The following is a 17925-nucleotide window of genomic DNA, read 5'->3' as shown; positions in this document are numbered from 1 at the left end:
AACCAGGTCAGAGCTCACAGGAGCAGTACACACATTCCTTCCATTCATTAATAATCTTGCAAGGTTTTTTGTCCGTGTTCAAAGTTTCTTACAACGTGAGAGTTGTAACTTTTCATTGTTGCAATGTGACTAACAGTGTACAACTGCAGCAGAAGAAATTCTTTGTATGTGGAAGATTAAAGCACTTTTTAAAAGCACTTGAAACCTGAAATTTGAAACTAAATGCACATATCTGTGCGTACCTATAATGTTAAGAGTGAAGTTGGAGTTGCTGCAGAGTTGCACGGCTCCGTTGCGTGCACAGCAGCTATATGTGCCTGAATCTCCAGGGACAGGTATGGTCAGAGTGAGGTTTCTCTCCTTTACCATTAGCAATACTCCATCTTTGTACCACTTAATGTTCGGCCTGTCAATGACATTTTACACAGGACAGTCATTAAATATACTTTTTTATATATATCAAAGGCATTTTGTAAGTATTATAACATTATTAATATATGATTAACATATTTAAGATTCACACAGTCTATAGAAAGAAAAAATACTGAAATAATATGAGAAATATTTAGAGTATAAAGAAGCCACTGACTAACCTTGGGTGTCCATTAATCTGGCACTGTAATACAATTTGTTCAGCATCATCGATCTCCTCCACAGAGGCGGGTTGATTCAAAGTCACCGGGCCGCTGTCAAGCCCTGAGGTGAGAGGTGAAGTACATTACAGGAATGCAAACATATCACAGACTAAAATGTAAATGGATCTGACTGTGAGGAGCTCTGAAATATCTGTGTCTAACCCAAGTGACAAGTCAATCTCAAACCAAGCAAAGGCTCAGAGACTACGGTCAAGTCATGAGCATAGGACAACAACTAAAAGAAGTTCAGACCAATATGTTCTCTCTTTCATGTTGGAAAAAAAAAAAAAAAAAGAAGCAGAGATTAATTAGACATTTCAGAAAAATATATATCTGCACAAATATCTGTGAGTACACCATAATCACCCATTGACAAAATACCAGACAAGATTTGGAGTAAGGAAGATTTCTTAACACAAGGCGCGTTCACACATACAGTGACTTGCATCTATAAAGCGACAAGAGAGCGTTCACTTTCAATAAAATCTGTCTGCTTCCAGCAACATGAGTGACACTGACCGCTGTGAGCAGATGGCATGTCAAACAACGCTACAGAGTTAAGAAAGTTGAACTTTGGTGACTACCAATGCGAGTGAAGACAGTAGACTGCATGTGACTATTGACAGAGCGCACACACGGCTTCTCCTTCTTCTCGTATAATATGATGCATTTATACTCCACTGAATTTCATACACAAACACCAAATCTTTCTCCAGAATGTTTCATTGCAGTCGCAAGATTTGCTGTCAAAAGTGAAATGCCACTTTATTACTATAGCAACCAGTAGTAGAAACGCCTCCTTAGTGACTTGTAGTACAGAAACTGGTGATAAACTTACTGAATTATGTGAGCATAAGATACCACTGTATGTATCTTACAAACAGACTCACTCAGTAAGGCAAACAAAGCTATACTAAATATTCTAATAATTCACTTATATATATATAGAAAGGCAAACACATATAAAGAATAATTTTAAGAAGAATTTTTTCTAACCAAAACATTACTAGACAATAGTATTTAACTGTAATGAGGCATCGTAAGGCTGAGGATCCATTTGCAACGTCCTTTAATGGTAAATACAAAGTCAAACAGGCAGGGTCGAAATCGGCAAACGAGGTAATCAGAGGACAGGCAAAGTCGGCAACGGGAAACAGGCAAAAGGGTCGGGGCAGGCAGCAAACAATCAAACAGGTCAAAGAACAGAAACGGAGTCGGAAACAGGCAATCGGAAATACAGAAACGCTCAGAATGACAGTGGAAACACGTCGAGACTTCGCAATGAGGTCAAGTTCAGGATGGCTTAAATAGCGTGGGAAAATAGACAACAGCTGGCAGTGTAATCAGTTCTGGTGCGCTGGTCTGGGAGATGTAGTCCGGAAGTGGCTAAAACTACGGCGATGCCTCTCTACGTGGCTCCTCAGGTGCGTGTGGTGCGGTGTCCGCAACATTAACATTACACAAAAACACTATTTGTTCCAGTCTACAATGCTTTGCTATGTCACAGGTACAGTTTACAGTAAGGACGTAAAAATTAAAAACAAATCAGGGGCTAAATACAAAGTGTTATGTACACAGACAGACAGACTGACAGATAGATAGAATAGAATATAGAAACACACATAGCACAAGATTGGTAAAGTTTCCAATGATCAGTGTTTTACTCATGTAATCAGATACATTTTGAACCCTTGAGTACTGTACATGAGTGTTTTAAGAATTTGGAAATATTGTGCAATATTAATGACTATCTGCTTATTAAAGTGGAATGAGTGGATAGATGATAATACAGAGTTTGCAGTATGGTAGCTATTAGCATGAGATTTTAAAGGAAGCAGATGCATGATGTATTCTTGGTTCAGCTAGATTGGCGGAAGCTTGTTTTTTTCAACTTAGATATTTATTTTTATGGAGCTGTACTGTAGACACACTCATCGATGAACATTGCAGAATTAATTTGTTCTCTTTCACATTGTGTTTTAGTATTTATATTAGTGCACACAAATATATAACTCGTTTGCTCTCCAACACAACGTTCGTGCTTTTCAGCTAATCAATATTATATAGAACAGGCAACACATGTCTTATACACTGTGGGTTATGTACATGTTCTAGGCATGTTATACGAGCTAGAACAAACCACATTTATTATTTGCAGTCAGTAACAAATGCATCTCAAAACCTGGGATACCATTAGACCACCAGAGACAGAGACATGATTTTAAATAAGGTGTTGCACAACCTGATTTTCTATCTATTTTTTCATGACAGATCTGCATTAACATTCTCTATCACCTTAAAAGCAGTTGCTTGTCACACTAATGCACAAGCATAATGGACTCTGAATGAGCTCTTTCAAAGACAATTTTCAGCTTTACTGCTTCTTTCCCAACGTTCTACAGTAAATGCAGATGTCACTTAAGTCACTGTTCCTATTGAAACACAGCCTTGTGAATAACCACTATAACGAAATCTCTTATGATCTCGATCCATGACAACAGTGAATGTGAAATGGTCCTGTTCAGCATTTTGAATATAAATGCCACAGAACAATAATGATGTTAACTGTCTAATTATATCATGCTGCACATCTGTGTGGAAGCTCTCATGTTTCTCCACTCAGTTTTTCAGGGTGTGGAAAGTATTTAAAAGTATACATAAAAACAAAAAGTATTACACAACCAAGAAAAGTGTCACATTAAAACAGACAAAGAAAAAAGTATTACACAATAACAAGAAATTAAAATAAATACATTCTGTTAAATAGCCCTGCGATGGGTTGGCACTCCGTCCAGGGTGTATCCTGCCTTGATGCCCAATGACGCCTGAGATAGGCACAGGCTCCCCGTGACCCGAGGTAGTTCTGTTAAATAGCCCTGCGATGGGTTGGCACTCCGTCCAGGGTGTATCCTGCCTTGATGCCCAATGACGCCTGAGATAGGCACAGGCTCCCCGTGACCCGAGGTAGTTCTGTTAAATAGCCCTGCGATGGGTTGGCACTCCGTCCAGGGTGTATCCTGCCTTGATGCCCAATGACGCCTGAGATAGGCACAGGCTCCCCGTGACCCGAGGTAGCTCTGTTAAATAGCGCTGCGATGGGTTGGCACTCCGTCCAGGGTGTATCCTGCCTTGATGCCCAATGACGCCTGAGATAGGCACAGGCTCCCCGTGACCCAAGAATAGTTCGGATAAGAGGTAGAAAATAAATGAATGAATGATTATGTTAAATAAATAAAGTTGTAAACAATTGGAAAACCTTCCAATATTTCCCTTTTTATGTTTCCCACTCATTACTGACATTGTATTGAGTATTAGCTGGAACACACCTAAACTCCATTATGTTCCGAAAGAGAAGCAAAGTCTCAACAGCTGTCACGTCTTCCTGAGGAGCTTCACAGACCAGTCCCGTATGCAGGACGTTCTCCATACATTTTATTCACGTGCAACATAAAACCATACGCGTTACACAACATAATCCGGGAAATAATACACAGAATCAAAGTGTGGCATACAAAGACTGATACAACAGGGCAGGTATAAACAGAGGAACACATTAGGGATAACAAGACGCAGGTGGGGAAAACATAACCTTGAAGGAGCATAAACACCTGCCAGCACCCCCCTGGTGGTCAGACAGGGAATAGTCCCAGAAGTTCCTGACAACTCTAGATATTTTTTCTCATGAAATTATACTGAACCTACGGAAGCGTATTGCATTTACTTGAGTAAAAAAAAAATCTACTCTGTTTTTCTGAATTAACGACTTAATTTTTCAGGAAAAAAATTTTTTTACTCTGTTTTTCTGAATTAACGACTTACTTATCTCAAAATTATGAGATAATTTTTCAGGAAAGAAAAATTTTTTGCTCTGTTTTTCTGAATTAACGACTTAATGTGGATTGCGTGGAAGTAAACATGTCCCGCCTTTCAAGTTTAATCCGGTTTTATTTTACTTTGGGTTTGAGACATTGGGAGATACGGCTGTCTTTAATTAATATAAATGGTGTTGTTATTAGTGCGTCAACTTTCCGCAGACACCTCAAGACTTTGCGCCTGTTCAGACGAAAAGAACATTCTGATCTGCTTGACGTTGCTGTGTTTCTATATCAGTTGAATCGATATGGTATGCTTCACGGTAGCCGTATCACCATTCGTGAAAACCCGTCGATTGCACCATTCATGCAGATCCCATATGGTTTGAGTTTATCATATGAATCAACATGCCATAAAAAGTTCGGGCCTGGATTATGATACAAACGTCGCCGAAGACGATTCCGGCGCCTCAGTTGCACTCCATGGAGATCCAGTATTTTCAACAATTGCCTGATTGTCTCTTGTGTCACCACATAGCTCCTGAATGCATTTCAGATGCATCATCTTATATCCGTGAAGCATACCATATCGGTTCAACTGATTAAACTTGAAAGGCGGGACATGTTTACTTCCATGCAATCCACATTAAGTCGTTAATTCAGAAAAACAGAGCAAAAAAATTTTTTTCCTGAAAAATTATCTCATAATTTTGAGATAATTAAGTCGTTAATTCAGAAAAACAGAGCAAAATTTTTTTTTTCCTGAAAAATTATCTTATAATTTTGAGATAAGTAAGTCGTTAATTCAGAAAAACAGAGCAAAAAAATGTTTTTCCTGAAAAATTAAGTCGTTAATTCAGAAAAACAGAGTAGATTTTTTTTTACTCAAGTGAATGCAATACGCTTCCGTATGAACCCAAGCAATTTTACCGACTGATTATTAAGGAACATTTACATATTAAGAAATAAACATTAGCAAGCTTTTTGAGATCTTTGGCAACACTGAGTGTATAGTATATGATTTAACAGTGCAATACTTGTTTATGCAGCTGTACACAGATCGCGTGCAAACAATTCTACATCCTCATCATCTGCTCACAAAGCACAGGGCTGTGAGACAACTCTCATTACTGTGTGTCTCTGTTTAGCTGATCTCCGTTTGTTTGGCCTAGATGTTGTGCTTGTGTGTTGTGTGTGTTGTGTGTGTGTGTGTGTGTGAAATCGAGAGTGAGCACTTGAGCTGTCCACTCCTGATGTTCGTAGCCTGCAAAGATGCAAAGAATGAGTTCTTGCACAGAGTAACACCCCCCCGCACACGCACTCACACACACACACACACACACACACACACACACACACACACACACACACACGGTTGTCACATTACATTCATTCAGAGTCTGGCCTGTCCAGCGCATCCCTTAGGGGGATTATGGCTAACCATCCAAAAATGGTACAGCGCGAGTGCGCCTTGATGACAAACTATAGGAGAGCCACACATACTGCTTCATAGAGACAAACAGATAGGGTTGCGGTTCAATTGGATGTTCATGCTTACCCAAAAAAAAAAACAGAAACGCATAGGCACTGAGTAGAAAGAGGAAGCAGAAGAGAAATGCCTCATCTGTCTGACTGAGGATGTGCAGAGGGAAATAGGAAAGAGAGAGAGAGAGAGAGAGAGAGAGAGAGAGAGAGAGAGAGAGAGAGAGAGAGAGAGAGAAGAAGAAGAAGAAATAAAATTACACATTGAAAAGATATAATGTGTAAACCATGTCTTATTTTCCACATTCCATCCAGACTTCATTATAAACTCATAACTCTAAAAGGAACTTATACACATCCCACCTCTCATCAGTAATGCAGCATTATCTTGGCAGCTTCCTGCTAGCTGCTTTTGGGATTATGGAGATTAATGAATACCCAAGATCCAGGAACACGTACTGTAAGTATGTTACCTTCACCATGAGGATGGGCTGCTATGGCAGTTAGTTTCAGTTGTAATCTTGGATAGATTTAATAACAGTCTCAAGAGAAGAGAAGAGAAGAGAAGAGAAGAGAAGAGAAGAGAAGAGAAGAGAAGAGAAAAGGAGATGAGACCTGAGATGAGAATAAAAGGGGAAGAGAAGAGAGGAGAAAAAATAGAGGAGAAAATAAGAGAAAAGGGGGACAGAAAATAAAAGGAGAGGAGAAAAAGGAGAAAAGATGAGAGAAGGCAAAAGGAGAAGAAAAGAAAGAGAGGAACAACTATGCAATGCATCTATGCATCTTTGCTATGACATCCTGTGTAATTTAATTAGAAGTGTGTAAACAATACAGTGACTGAAGAAAGAGGTGCTTAGTCCTAAAAAGAACTTGCTTTTGTTCACACAGTCCCTGGCATGTCAGAGCTAACGGTCTGTGACAGAAGCAGAGGAGGAATAAAGAAAAAAGAGAAGGAAAGCAGGAGAAAAAAGAAAATGAGAAGTAAAAGGTGATGGAGCATGAAGAGTGCATTAGAAAGGATTTTACATTACTGAGATAAAGATGGCCAAGTGTAAAAAAAATGTTCCCTCGACTTTTAGCATTCTAGTAATTCATGACAGATTTTTATAACATGGATTGAAATGTGTAAGTAGGATTTAACACTGGAAAAGTCAATGCTAAATAGCAAACCTGTTAATTTTATGGTATTTATTCATGCTATTATGCTATTTACTGAGTGTTTGTGTAGGTGTATGTAGATGTGACATGCTTGACAGCAAGTAAATAAAGAAAAAGTGATAGATTAATGGAGATGGAAAGACAGAGACATAGAATGTGAGACCGAGAGTCTTAAGGGAATATCATCCATCACTTGACAGCTCATCACTCCCACTGAGCCAACTCCACATGGCAGCACATCAAGACGTGTGAAAGTAAACACTGCTGCAAGAAGAAAGCGTCTTTATTCTAAAGCTAGAAAACAGAACAGGAGATTTGTTTTAAATCTGTGTCTTACAACTGCACATTAAAGTGTATAATATTTCTGCACTAGTACTGGGACATTACTGGGATGAGATGACATTACTTATTAGTAATATATTACCATATATTAACTTTATGATACATTTTTATATAATCAGGTTTCAGCCCTTCTATAAAAGAATTAGAAAAATTTAGACTTATTTGTTTCTAATCCTTCACATGCGAAACAATGCACATTTCTAATATGCAGACATGATCCACTTCATAATCACTTTTTCTCTCGCTAATATTTGCAGTGTATCTTATATAAGAAATCAGTCTGTAAATAATAGTTGCATTGCCTAACTATGTTTGTCTCACACCTCTGCATGTGTGCAGTTTGCTTGTTCTCCCTGTGTATTGGGGGTTTTCTCTGGGTACTTTGGTTTCCTCCCTTGATACAAAGACATGCTGGGTGTGATTGTGCCCTGCAGTAGACTGTCACCCTGTCTGGATTGTCCCAAACCTTGTACCCTTAGTACCCTAGTATAGTTGAACTGAACGATGTTGAACTGGTTTGAGTTTGGTTGGTGGATAATTCAGCACATAAAGCTCTCATTACATAATTGCCTAATTTGTTAGCATGCGAGTTGCTGGATTATGTTCAATAGTCATGTGTTATTGTTTAGCACCTCTAAAAGTGTCTGCACAATAAACCCAAATAATGTCAAGCAGGAATCCAATTAAATAAGAAAAGAAAATGAATAAACTGAGAAATGAGTAATGAAAGATAACAGACAGAACAAAATATAAGACTCAATAATAGAGACCTTAAAAACTGACTGTTTTTTTCCATAAAATGACTGGCAATTTTTATACCTTATTAGAGACTGTGGAATAGTTAATAAATAATAAAACCTTCTGTGATCATGATGGGGTCAGGATTTGTTTACTTTACTCGGTACCTGATTTTAAAAAGTGTATATGTATATATGTAGAAGAACAGAGACAGTTCTGATCTCTGGTGTGGGTGTATATATGTATGTAGGTATGTCTGAATGTGTCTATTTATATAGATAGCTACAGTATAGTGTCAGAGAATGGGTGTAACTGGAAGGGACCGGAATGCAGGGATAGAAAAAAACAGGGGTTTAACTAAAAATATTAAGACCGACACAGACAGGAAACACTGGAGAAAAGCTAAGCAACAAAATACAAAACAAGATACAAAAACCAGGAACGTAAAACAAAGTTAAATACACAGTAACACGAGACACCCAACTACATCATGAACTCATTGAAAAACACACACAACACAACAGGTATAAAAAGTGGAGGTGATTATTGAAACATGGTTAACAGGTGCGCAGGGGTGACACAGAACTAAGGATAGGGTAAGGAAAACAGAAAATTTCCAGAATTGTCTAAGCCATCCATGAGATATAGATAGATAGCGATAACACGGACAAGACGAAGGAAATGATAGTGGACATGAGAAAGGAGAGGAGAACGCATCAGCCACTGTTCATCCGGGAGCTTGAAGTGGAGAGGGTGAGCAACTTTAAATACCTGGGTGTCCACATCAGTGAGGACCTCACTTGGACACCTCACGTCACGCAGCTGGTCAAGAAGGCCCAACAGCGGCTGTATTTTCTGAGGAGGCTGAGGAAGTTTGGCATGTCGCCTAAGATCCTCAGCAACTTCTACAGCTGCATCATCGAGAGTGTACTGACCAACTGTATCACTGTGTGGTACGGCAGCACTACTGTCATGGACCGCAAACGCCTGCAGAGAGTGGTGAAGACTGCGCAGAAGATCATCAGGACTCAACTGCCCTCTCTGCAGAGCATCTACCACCACAGAGTCCACAGGAGAGCTGCTTCCATCCTCAAAGTCCCCTCCCACCCCCAACACGGACTGTTCACACTTCTACCCTCAGGACGGAGGTACAGAAGTGTGAAATGCAGGACCTCAAGACTGAAGAACTCTTTCTTCCCCTCTGCCATCAGACTCCTAAATAGCTGACAGGAGTTTGCAACTATGGACATAACTGTTAACTGTTTACATGGACATAACTGTTTACATTGAATTACATTTTTGCACATTAATTTTTTCACTTCACTTTATTGCCTTATTCAGAACTGCACTACCTCACTTTTTATTGCCTCTATTAAGAACTGTACCTGTACCTTTTTTTTTTGCTCTTATTTTTTATTCTATTTTATTTTTTACTTTACTGTATGACATTTAGTGTGGACAGCAAAGTAAGAATTTCATTGTGCGGGGAAACATGCTTTCTGTCTGCATATGACAATAAACACTTTGAATTTGAACTTGATAGATAGAGATACAGAGATAGATATAACATCCATAGTGCATTGCAAAAAATCCTGCACATACAGGTCAAGATCTTCAGTGAACGTGCACATCAAACTTCAGAGTAAAGAAAAAGTAGGAGTATAGCATCATAGCTGTTGGTGCCAGACAGGCTAGTTTAAGAATTTTGAGTATTTCAGAATTCTGAGATTTTCACCCAGTATGTAGAGCCTCCAGAATAGTGGAAAAAAACATCCAGTGAGTGTCAGTTCTGTGAGATCAGAGGAGAATGACCAGACCGGACTGAGCATTATAGCTACAGGAACTAAAATAAGCACTCTTTTGAAATGTGAACAGAGAAGCATCTCAGAACACACAAAACCTTGTGCTAGATGGGCTGCAACAGCAGAACACATGACGTGCTACTCCAGTCAGCCAAGACAACAAGTGGAACAACAACTGGAAACAAGAAAAGTGACATGGTCTGTGTGTGTGTGTGTTTGTGTGTGTACATCTCAGTGTATCATGCGTCTCTACGCTTTATTTCAAATGCAAATTCCCTTACTCACCATTGTATTCTTTATGATCTGGTGGGCTGGACATCTCTGACCGCTCACAGAAAACAGCATTGGTATATTTTTATATATGAAGCCGTGCTAGGTAAACTTCCAGCTTACCTCTGGACCCTCCTCTGTCTCAGTTCTGCTAGTTATCTGCTACGCTCCTCCAAGTGATTGCTTTTTAATGTACCCAGGGTTTGGACAGATTTGGGAAAAACTGAATTTTTATACTATGCACCATGGGCATGGAATAACTTGCAAAAAGATCTTAAATTAGAAACGTGTATATCAATAAATACATTTAAAACCATCATAAAAAATGTGGTAAAGGAGACATGTAGTTGTTTTTCTTGAAAGGACCTTGTATTTTCATGATTGTATGAATGTACTGTATGTTTTTACTATGTTGTGTTTATGTATGGCTGTTACCATGTATGTAGCATTTTAATATGCTGTTTATGTATGGCTGCTACCTTGGCCAGGTCTCTCTTGTAAAAGAGATTTTTGATCTCAGTGAGACTTCCTGGTAAAATAAAGGTAAATAAAAAATGCACTGCAGTCCATTTTTTCATGTCATCCTTCACAAAGCTGGGCTAGATACATGTATAATAACAAATATCAAAATAACTATAATATAAATATCAAATTAGTAGTCACTCAATGGGGATTTCTACTAACACAAAAAGTTCTCCATTACACAGCTGAATTTATCTCAGATTACCTGTGAAAACCCCAGCTGAAGAAATGCACACAAAAACTCATTTGCTCTATTACATTACACAAATTCTCTTGGTTATTTGAGTCTTTGACAAATTCTCAGTTTTCTGTAACACTGAACTACGCTCCTGAATGTACACAAAGACAGGTAAATATCTCTCTGCCCCATCACTCACTCTGAAAAACACTGAAAAACACTCTCCAATTCCATTATGAGGACTGTGGAAGACGCACTGGACACAGCAGTGTGTAAGAATTATAAACACAGTGTGTGTAAGGGAAGACTGAATCCTGCTGGATCAATAGGATTTTGGAGAAAAGGACTATAAAGTTAAAGCTGCCTGGAGATTTAGTATAGCGTAGATACAAGGTATGTCAGCATGACAAAAAATCTCTATCAGGTAAATATAACATAGAAAGTGAAAGACAAACAAGTTTGCACTGCCGTACATTTAAAATTATAAAATAAACGAATGCTACTGTCAAAGACAAAGACAGAACACAAAAAAAAAAAAAAAAACAGAAAAAAAATCTGAACAGTATTTTAAATTTGTTTTAGTGAAGATATTTTACAGTATGATTTTTGTACCTTATCCAGCTACCTGAGGGGAAACCCATCCATCCATCCATTTATCTATTTTTTGTACCGCTTATCACAAGGAACCTTGAGGAGCCTTTATCACACACACACACTCACACTGCCATTCACACACTACAGACTATTTAGAGAAGCTAATCAGCCTACACATGCCTTTGAACAAAATGATGAAATCCAGAATACCTGTAGAAACCCCCTGAACCATGAGGAGAACATCGGCAGGGGCGGGAATCAAAACCCCAATCCTGCAGGTGCAAGTTAACATACAAACCACAAATCCACTGTGTCCACCAGCTACCTAGGAACCTTTTTGTTTGATTGCTTGATTGGTTTGTCTTACAATTATCTGTTATACTGAATAACATCTTATTCATTTAGATGTCAATCTTGTATAAAATGATTTAAAAAAATAATCGAAGGGATTCTATACAACCAAAAAATTCATTCATTTTACTTTCTTACATTTGATACTTTATTTAGAAATCATGCTGTAATGCTGTATAAGTATTTCTCATATATAAACCACCAACTGCCATTTGGACTTATGACAAGTTGTCACTTTAATTTTGTCACTTTTACTTTTGACAAATTACCAAGCTTGTTCACACAAAATATTGGATTTTAAAATTTTGGAGGTCATTTTATCTACAAACTGCATACCAGTCTGATCAGGACCTCCTCATTTCCATTTTGGTCCCTCTGGTCCCTTCGGTGTTCAGCAGTGTGTTCTGGGTCCTGAATACATGAATACGTGTGAAACTGGCATCTTGCTTCCGTTGGTCGGTGCATTATGGATGTTTTTTTTTATTTCAATCAGTCCTTGTCTGTAGACATTTTTAGCTTATTATCAGGGAAACTCCAAACAGAGGTTTTTTTTGTGTGTGTGTGTGCGTGTGTGTGTGTGTGTGTGTGTGTGTGTGTGTACTGTATGTGTGTGTTTTATCCCCTATTTCAAACAGTCAAGCTTTGTATAATGAAGGGACAAGAATCTGTTTTCTATATACACTCAACAAGCATGTCTACTTGAATACAGATGCTATTTGTGTGTTTGTGTGTGTGTTTGTGTGTGTGTGTGTGTGTGTGTGTGTGTGTGTGTGCGCGTGTGAGTGTGTTAAGTGCTGCCTCTTGTTTAGAGTGGGTGCCTGAGCCCTTTCAACTCAAAAGCTATCTTTCTCTAACACACACCTGTTGGTTTGACTAAAGAACCATATAATTTTTTGGACCCATTTATGTCCCTGAAAGTAAAATAAGAAATGTTTTCCTAAGAACTGCAGCATTACAAGATCCTCTCTTGTGCACACAGGTCATCACATCTCCTTAAAACTTTCACTCAGGCTCAACTCCTAGTTGTCTGTGGTGAAGTTTTTATTACAACTATATAAATCACAATTAATTGCCTGAGACAGAGCTCTGACTGTTATGTCAGGTCACATGTGCTGCTCCAAAAACAGTGCCGGGAAAGCACAAGAACCTTCCTTAATGAGAGCTCAGCCTGGTGTTCCGATGCCAAACCTTGCTCATGGAGTGAGTTCAGAGAGGATGGGTTTCACTGCAGCCTCAAACGGATGGAATACAGACACTGTTCTATTCTGATATTTCCCGTTTTTGTATTCCTGGTGTTACGCTTGAGCCAAGCGACATTGCTATCAGTGCTCTCCAGTGTACTCCATACATCAGAACAAGTTGCTTATGCCAAGATAAAAGAAAATCATGCTGTGGCTGTGTTTACAGTGTATGTATAATACTAAATCACTTGTTGTGTTTGTTTCCTGATTATATTTTGCATTTTCTCCTGTTATATGATATAGTGCATAATTCAGTTTTTCCTGAATTAGTCCACAGAAACCCAAAGCAGTCAGTTTTTTTCCTCTTCTAGCTTTTAACATGCCGGTTAAGAGTATAAAGAGCTGAGAGAGACCAAAGATAGACCCCCTGAGATCAATGCTTAGACAAAGACAAAAAATAAAATACAGTCTATTGTATTGTGTTATGTCAGGAAGATACAATATCAGGAAGATTTAATCTATGGAAGATTATTCAAATTCTGTCATTTCTACATGTTCCTTAACTAATTACATTAGAACACCCAGAGAAACCTTATAAGTAACATGTTTGGGCTACATTAATTACCATGACATAAACTACTGCCCCACTGTGGACTAACCAAAGTAGTGCAGAAAACCGTGTAGCACTATACACTACTTTCCCTGCGAGCCTCTACCACAGCTCTACTGGATCCACTATCCCTTAAGGGGCAAAGAAGACATGCATCAAGACTCATCTCTGTCCTGACACCCAGATGGTGGAATGATCCTCTCCTGGCTGTGTAAACAACCGACTAGCTTCTTTATAAGCCAGGGCTGATAAAATCATCTAAAAACATGACACAGTCCAAGTGCATCAGAGGAATTAGTTTAGTAGACCATTTAACTCCATTGCTGTAAACCATAGTTTAGTTCTTTAAGAAAGAAGCATTAAAGAGTCAGAGTTATAGCATAGTCTTTACTCTGCTAATGAAGGATTACTCATCATTAGTACATTTTGCCAGTAGTTTAGTTGATTGTCCTGCTCTATTTTGCCCACTAGTGGAATAACAGACCAGCTCGAATTTAGATTTTTTTTTTTTCAGTTGAAATACAGGGCAAAAGAAAATTATTTTAAATCACTGATTAGAAGCTTTACTGGGTAGGTTGGAGCATATCGTTGACACCGACCCCCCCACCCCCCCACCCCCACCCCGCCCACTAAAGGTTTTACATGTATTACATTTCTAACCTATATTTTATCTGCTATGAGTAGTTGAGGATTAATGGCCATGCTTACGAGCACCGTGGCACCTTGGTGGTCCTGGGGTTAGAACTCACAACTTTCCAATCAGAAATCCAACATCTTACCCAGTGATGTATCACTTCCCACTCAGCGTGATAACATTCTTACATCTAAACCTATTTATTCTAGCATGAGGAACTGTTTTTGAAAGAGACATCAAAGTACTTCTGTGCTTTTAATTCTCTCTGGATACGGGTGTCTGCTAAATACTATAAATGTGAATATTAATACAAAATTACAAACATGTATGAAATAATCGTTATACTGTATTCCCTCCACCAGCTTTCACTCCTAACCACTTCACACCAGCTTTCTCACTCATATTCCTGAAGTTAAGAATGAAATTTTTAACCTACATAAGAAACAGTACAGAAACTCCAAGTAGGAAACAAAACCGTTGTCTTTGGCTCCTGCTTAACTGCCTGACTGTTTCTGGACTAAGATCTAAGGAGATCTATCATTACTATACTTTACCCCTCTCTCTGGCTCTCTTTCTTTAGGACTCATATAAAACGACATAAAAAATCTCTCACTAGCTCCAGTGTTTCTCAGCCAACACATTAACATGTCAAATCAATCTAACCGGAGGAGGAAAGAGAGAGTGGCGTCTATCCATGGAAAAACAGGGCTGCTATTTAGGACATGAGTGGAACAGAGAGCTTTGGTTTTAGTCACGTGTGAAACATAAGTAGAATCTGATGTTTTTGATTAGACCAAAACCAAAATGATGCTTGTGAGTAGAAAATGCTTTTAAAAAGGTATGATAGTTTGCAGAAGTAAGAGCATGGAGTGAAATCCAAGATACAGGCAAAAGGATCGATTGTGTAGACTCGAATAATTATATGGCTGCTAGCAAGATTCGTGTTGCATGATAATTCCAAACACAAAGGTTTTTTTATGAGAACAGAGAGAGGCACTCTGTTACACAAAGCAAAGAAATGAGAAAAGGAGATGGGCGGCGCAATGCAGAGTCAATGCTGAAAATGTAAGGAGAGGACATTCAGAGAGTAATATTATATGAGGGAACCACTGAGGAGTAGAAAATATGCACAAAAGCAAGTCCTTGGCTTGAAAGAGATTATCCTGACTTATTTCTCAGAGACAAACTAGATCCTGTATCTTCACCTTAGGCCAGGAAGTTTCTACACTCTACACAAATCCTGCACAAACTAGTCTTTTGTTGCAGTAATGTTTTTAACATGTCCTCAATGATTTTACCTGACAACCCAAAAGTGTTTAAGTCATAGAGGAGATCGCTTACAGTACACATGGTAAAGGATTTGCTTCATGAAACACAATGAAGTCATACAGGTTTTCAGCTGTCAGATGTAACAAAATGGTTGCCTAATCCCAAATGTATAAAATATCTACATTTTTGATTATATATTAACTGTATGTTTTGGCTGTGAACAATTGGAAGCAGCTTAGTGTGCCATTACTATTTTGGACAAGGAGATCCATTAGACTGTAAATTATCTTAGAGATGTTCTGCATCTAAAGTCTAAAGTCATGGTTATTTCACTTGATCTCTGTGCTTCTCCAAATAGGGTCCATGAAGTAAAGCCACGAAGGTCACAATTTTTAAAATTTGTTGCAACTCACCATAATAAAAGTTCTAATATTTTTAAGTTTTGATAGTTATTCATCTATTTTGACTGGTGGCTTGAATTTAGTCCAAATCTTAGTAATTTATAAACATGTAGTGTAATGTGTAACAATTTTCATGAGAAATGTTCTGATAAATTTGCATATGACACTCTCTATCACTATGGGTTCAATAAACAGGCAAAATCTTCATTGTACATGTCTAATATTTGATTAGAGGAATTTTGTCTATAAAATGAATCAATACTGAGAGGTCAATGGAATTTTTTATTTTTTTTAACTTAAAAGGGCTCCTGACTGAAAACGGTATAAATTATCACCTGAGATAATAAGCTAATAATAAAAGTATTTATACATAACTGGAGAAGTATAGTGCATTTTAAACACAATTATAATGATATAATGTAGCGCAGATCTTATTCACTTACACTTGATGTTGAAGGAGGCGTTGATGGACGTGGCCACCTCCCCAGACGTCAATCTTTTGGCTACACATTGGAAGTTTCCTTTGTCAAGATGGCGATCTACTGCAGTAAATTTGAGGTTTCCGTGCTCCATGAAGCGTCGCTCTGAGTCCTGTACAGTCTGACCGTCCTGCAGCCATGAGTATTGCACGTCAGCCACTTCACTGACCTCACAGCGCAACATCGCGCTGCGACCATGCAGCGCATCCTGAGACTGGGGCTCTTTGGAAAAGTGCAGAGAGGAAGACTGCACACACAGCACTGAGAGATAAAGAGAGAGAGAGAGAGAGAGAGAGAGAGAGAGAGAGAGAGAGAGAGACAGAGAGAGAGAGAGAGAGAGAGCGAGAGAGAGAAAGAGGGCAAATTATGGAAATTTATAGCCTTCTTCATACACAGTCATGTACATACACGCACTCATAAAGGCTTCTGCTAATTACAGGTTGCACAATTTAACACTAAATTTGATTTATTCAATAAAACATATTTTCTTCTCTACTACAGCGATGATTCGGGAGGTAATAGTATAACGGCAGAGAGCAAAAAGTTTTTGAAAGAAGGCTTTTACGATGCAGCTCATGTTTCAGAGCTTGTCTGTTTCCTCTGCTGTCTGCACACTTCAGCAACAGTTACACTGAGACTGACAGACTGACGGAACACTGCCTGTCAAATCTGCTTCCTAACATAGTGAATTTTCCAAAATGTACAGACACACACACACACACACATATATTGATTGCTTTACCTTATCTAGAAACCCTCACTGGCATTTTTGTAATTCTTTACCTAAGGGTAGGATTCATGACTACATAACACCTGCATAAGCCTGTCATGACAACTGACATAAACCCTTACCAACATTTATAAAGGCTTATTCAAACAGTCATCAGTTGCTCTAAAGAATGTTTTCATACGCTTTAATGACAAGGTGCCAATCAAGTTCATGCTATAAGCCTGTGTTGAGGTCATTTCCTGGCTGAAATATCACAGCTCAGTGTACCATATGACTCAAAATAATTCATAGATTTACTCAATATTTATTTTGCCTTTAGACTTAGACTACCTTAACAGAAATACTGCTGTCATGCCACTCTAACATAAGTCAGCTTAATAAGTTTGAGAAACTTACAATAAGCAACACTGATGTCAAAACTGTCAAAACTGCTGGCAGCATCTGGACATATGAGCCCCAAAAATATTGGCCTAAAGGGTAGTGGATAAATCCAACTGGCAACCCGTTGGCCATTTTTTGGAAAAGAAACAAGACAATTGTCATTTGTCCAATCAGGTGATCAGTGCCAACTGACCTGGAAGTAACTGAGTGTGAGTGTGTGTGTGTGTCTGTACATTTTGTAAAATTCACTATGTTATAGCATGTGTGTGTGTGTGTGTGTGTGTGTGTGTGTGTGTGTGTGTGTGTGTGTCTGTCTATTTTCCCCAGACTATGGGTAACCACCACCTCAATCAAAA

The 17925-nt window shown here is 38.5% G+C and overlaps 1 protein-coding gene across 3 annotated transcripts in view; it reads right to left on the bottom strand.

The window, feature by feature from the left end:
- Nucleotides 1–17925, bottom strand: part of ptk7b (protein tyrosine kinase 7b) — a 90982-nt gene that overhangs the window by 16738 nt on the left and 56319 nt on the right. For 2 of the 3 annotated variants that reach the window (XM_060872738.1, XM_060872739.1), the window contains exons 2-4: nt 16423–16719; nt 594–696; nt 243–406 (exon numbers count right to left, since the gene is read on the bottom strand). In XM_060872738.1, the coding sequence (XP_060728721.1) occupies nt 243–406; nt 594–696; nt 16423–16719 (564 nt within the window). The remainder of the gene's footprint in view (nt 1–242; nt 407–593; nt 697–16422; nt 16720–17925) is intronic. The other variant, XM_060872740.1, reaches the window with a different exon arrangement.

This window comes from Tachysurus vachellii, chromosome 6 (assembly GCF_030014155.1).
Source record: "Tachysurus vachellii isolate PV-2020 chromosome 6, HZAU_Pvac_v1, whole genome shotgun sequence".
Lineage (NCBI taxonomy): Eukaryota > Metazoa > Chordata > Actinopteri > Siluriformes > Bagridae > Tachysurus > Tachysurus vachellii.
The sequence above is the reverse complement of the archived record's forward strand: the minus strand, read 5'-3'. Positions and strand labels throughout refer to the sequence as shown.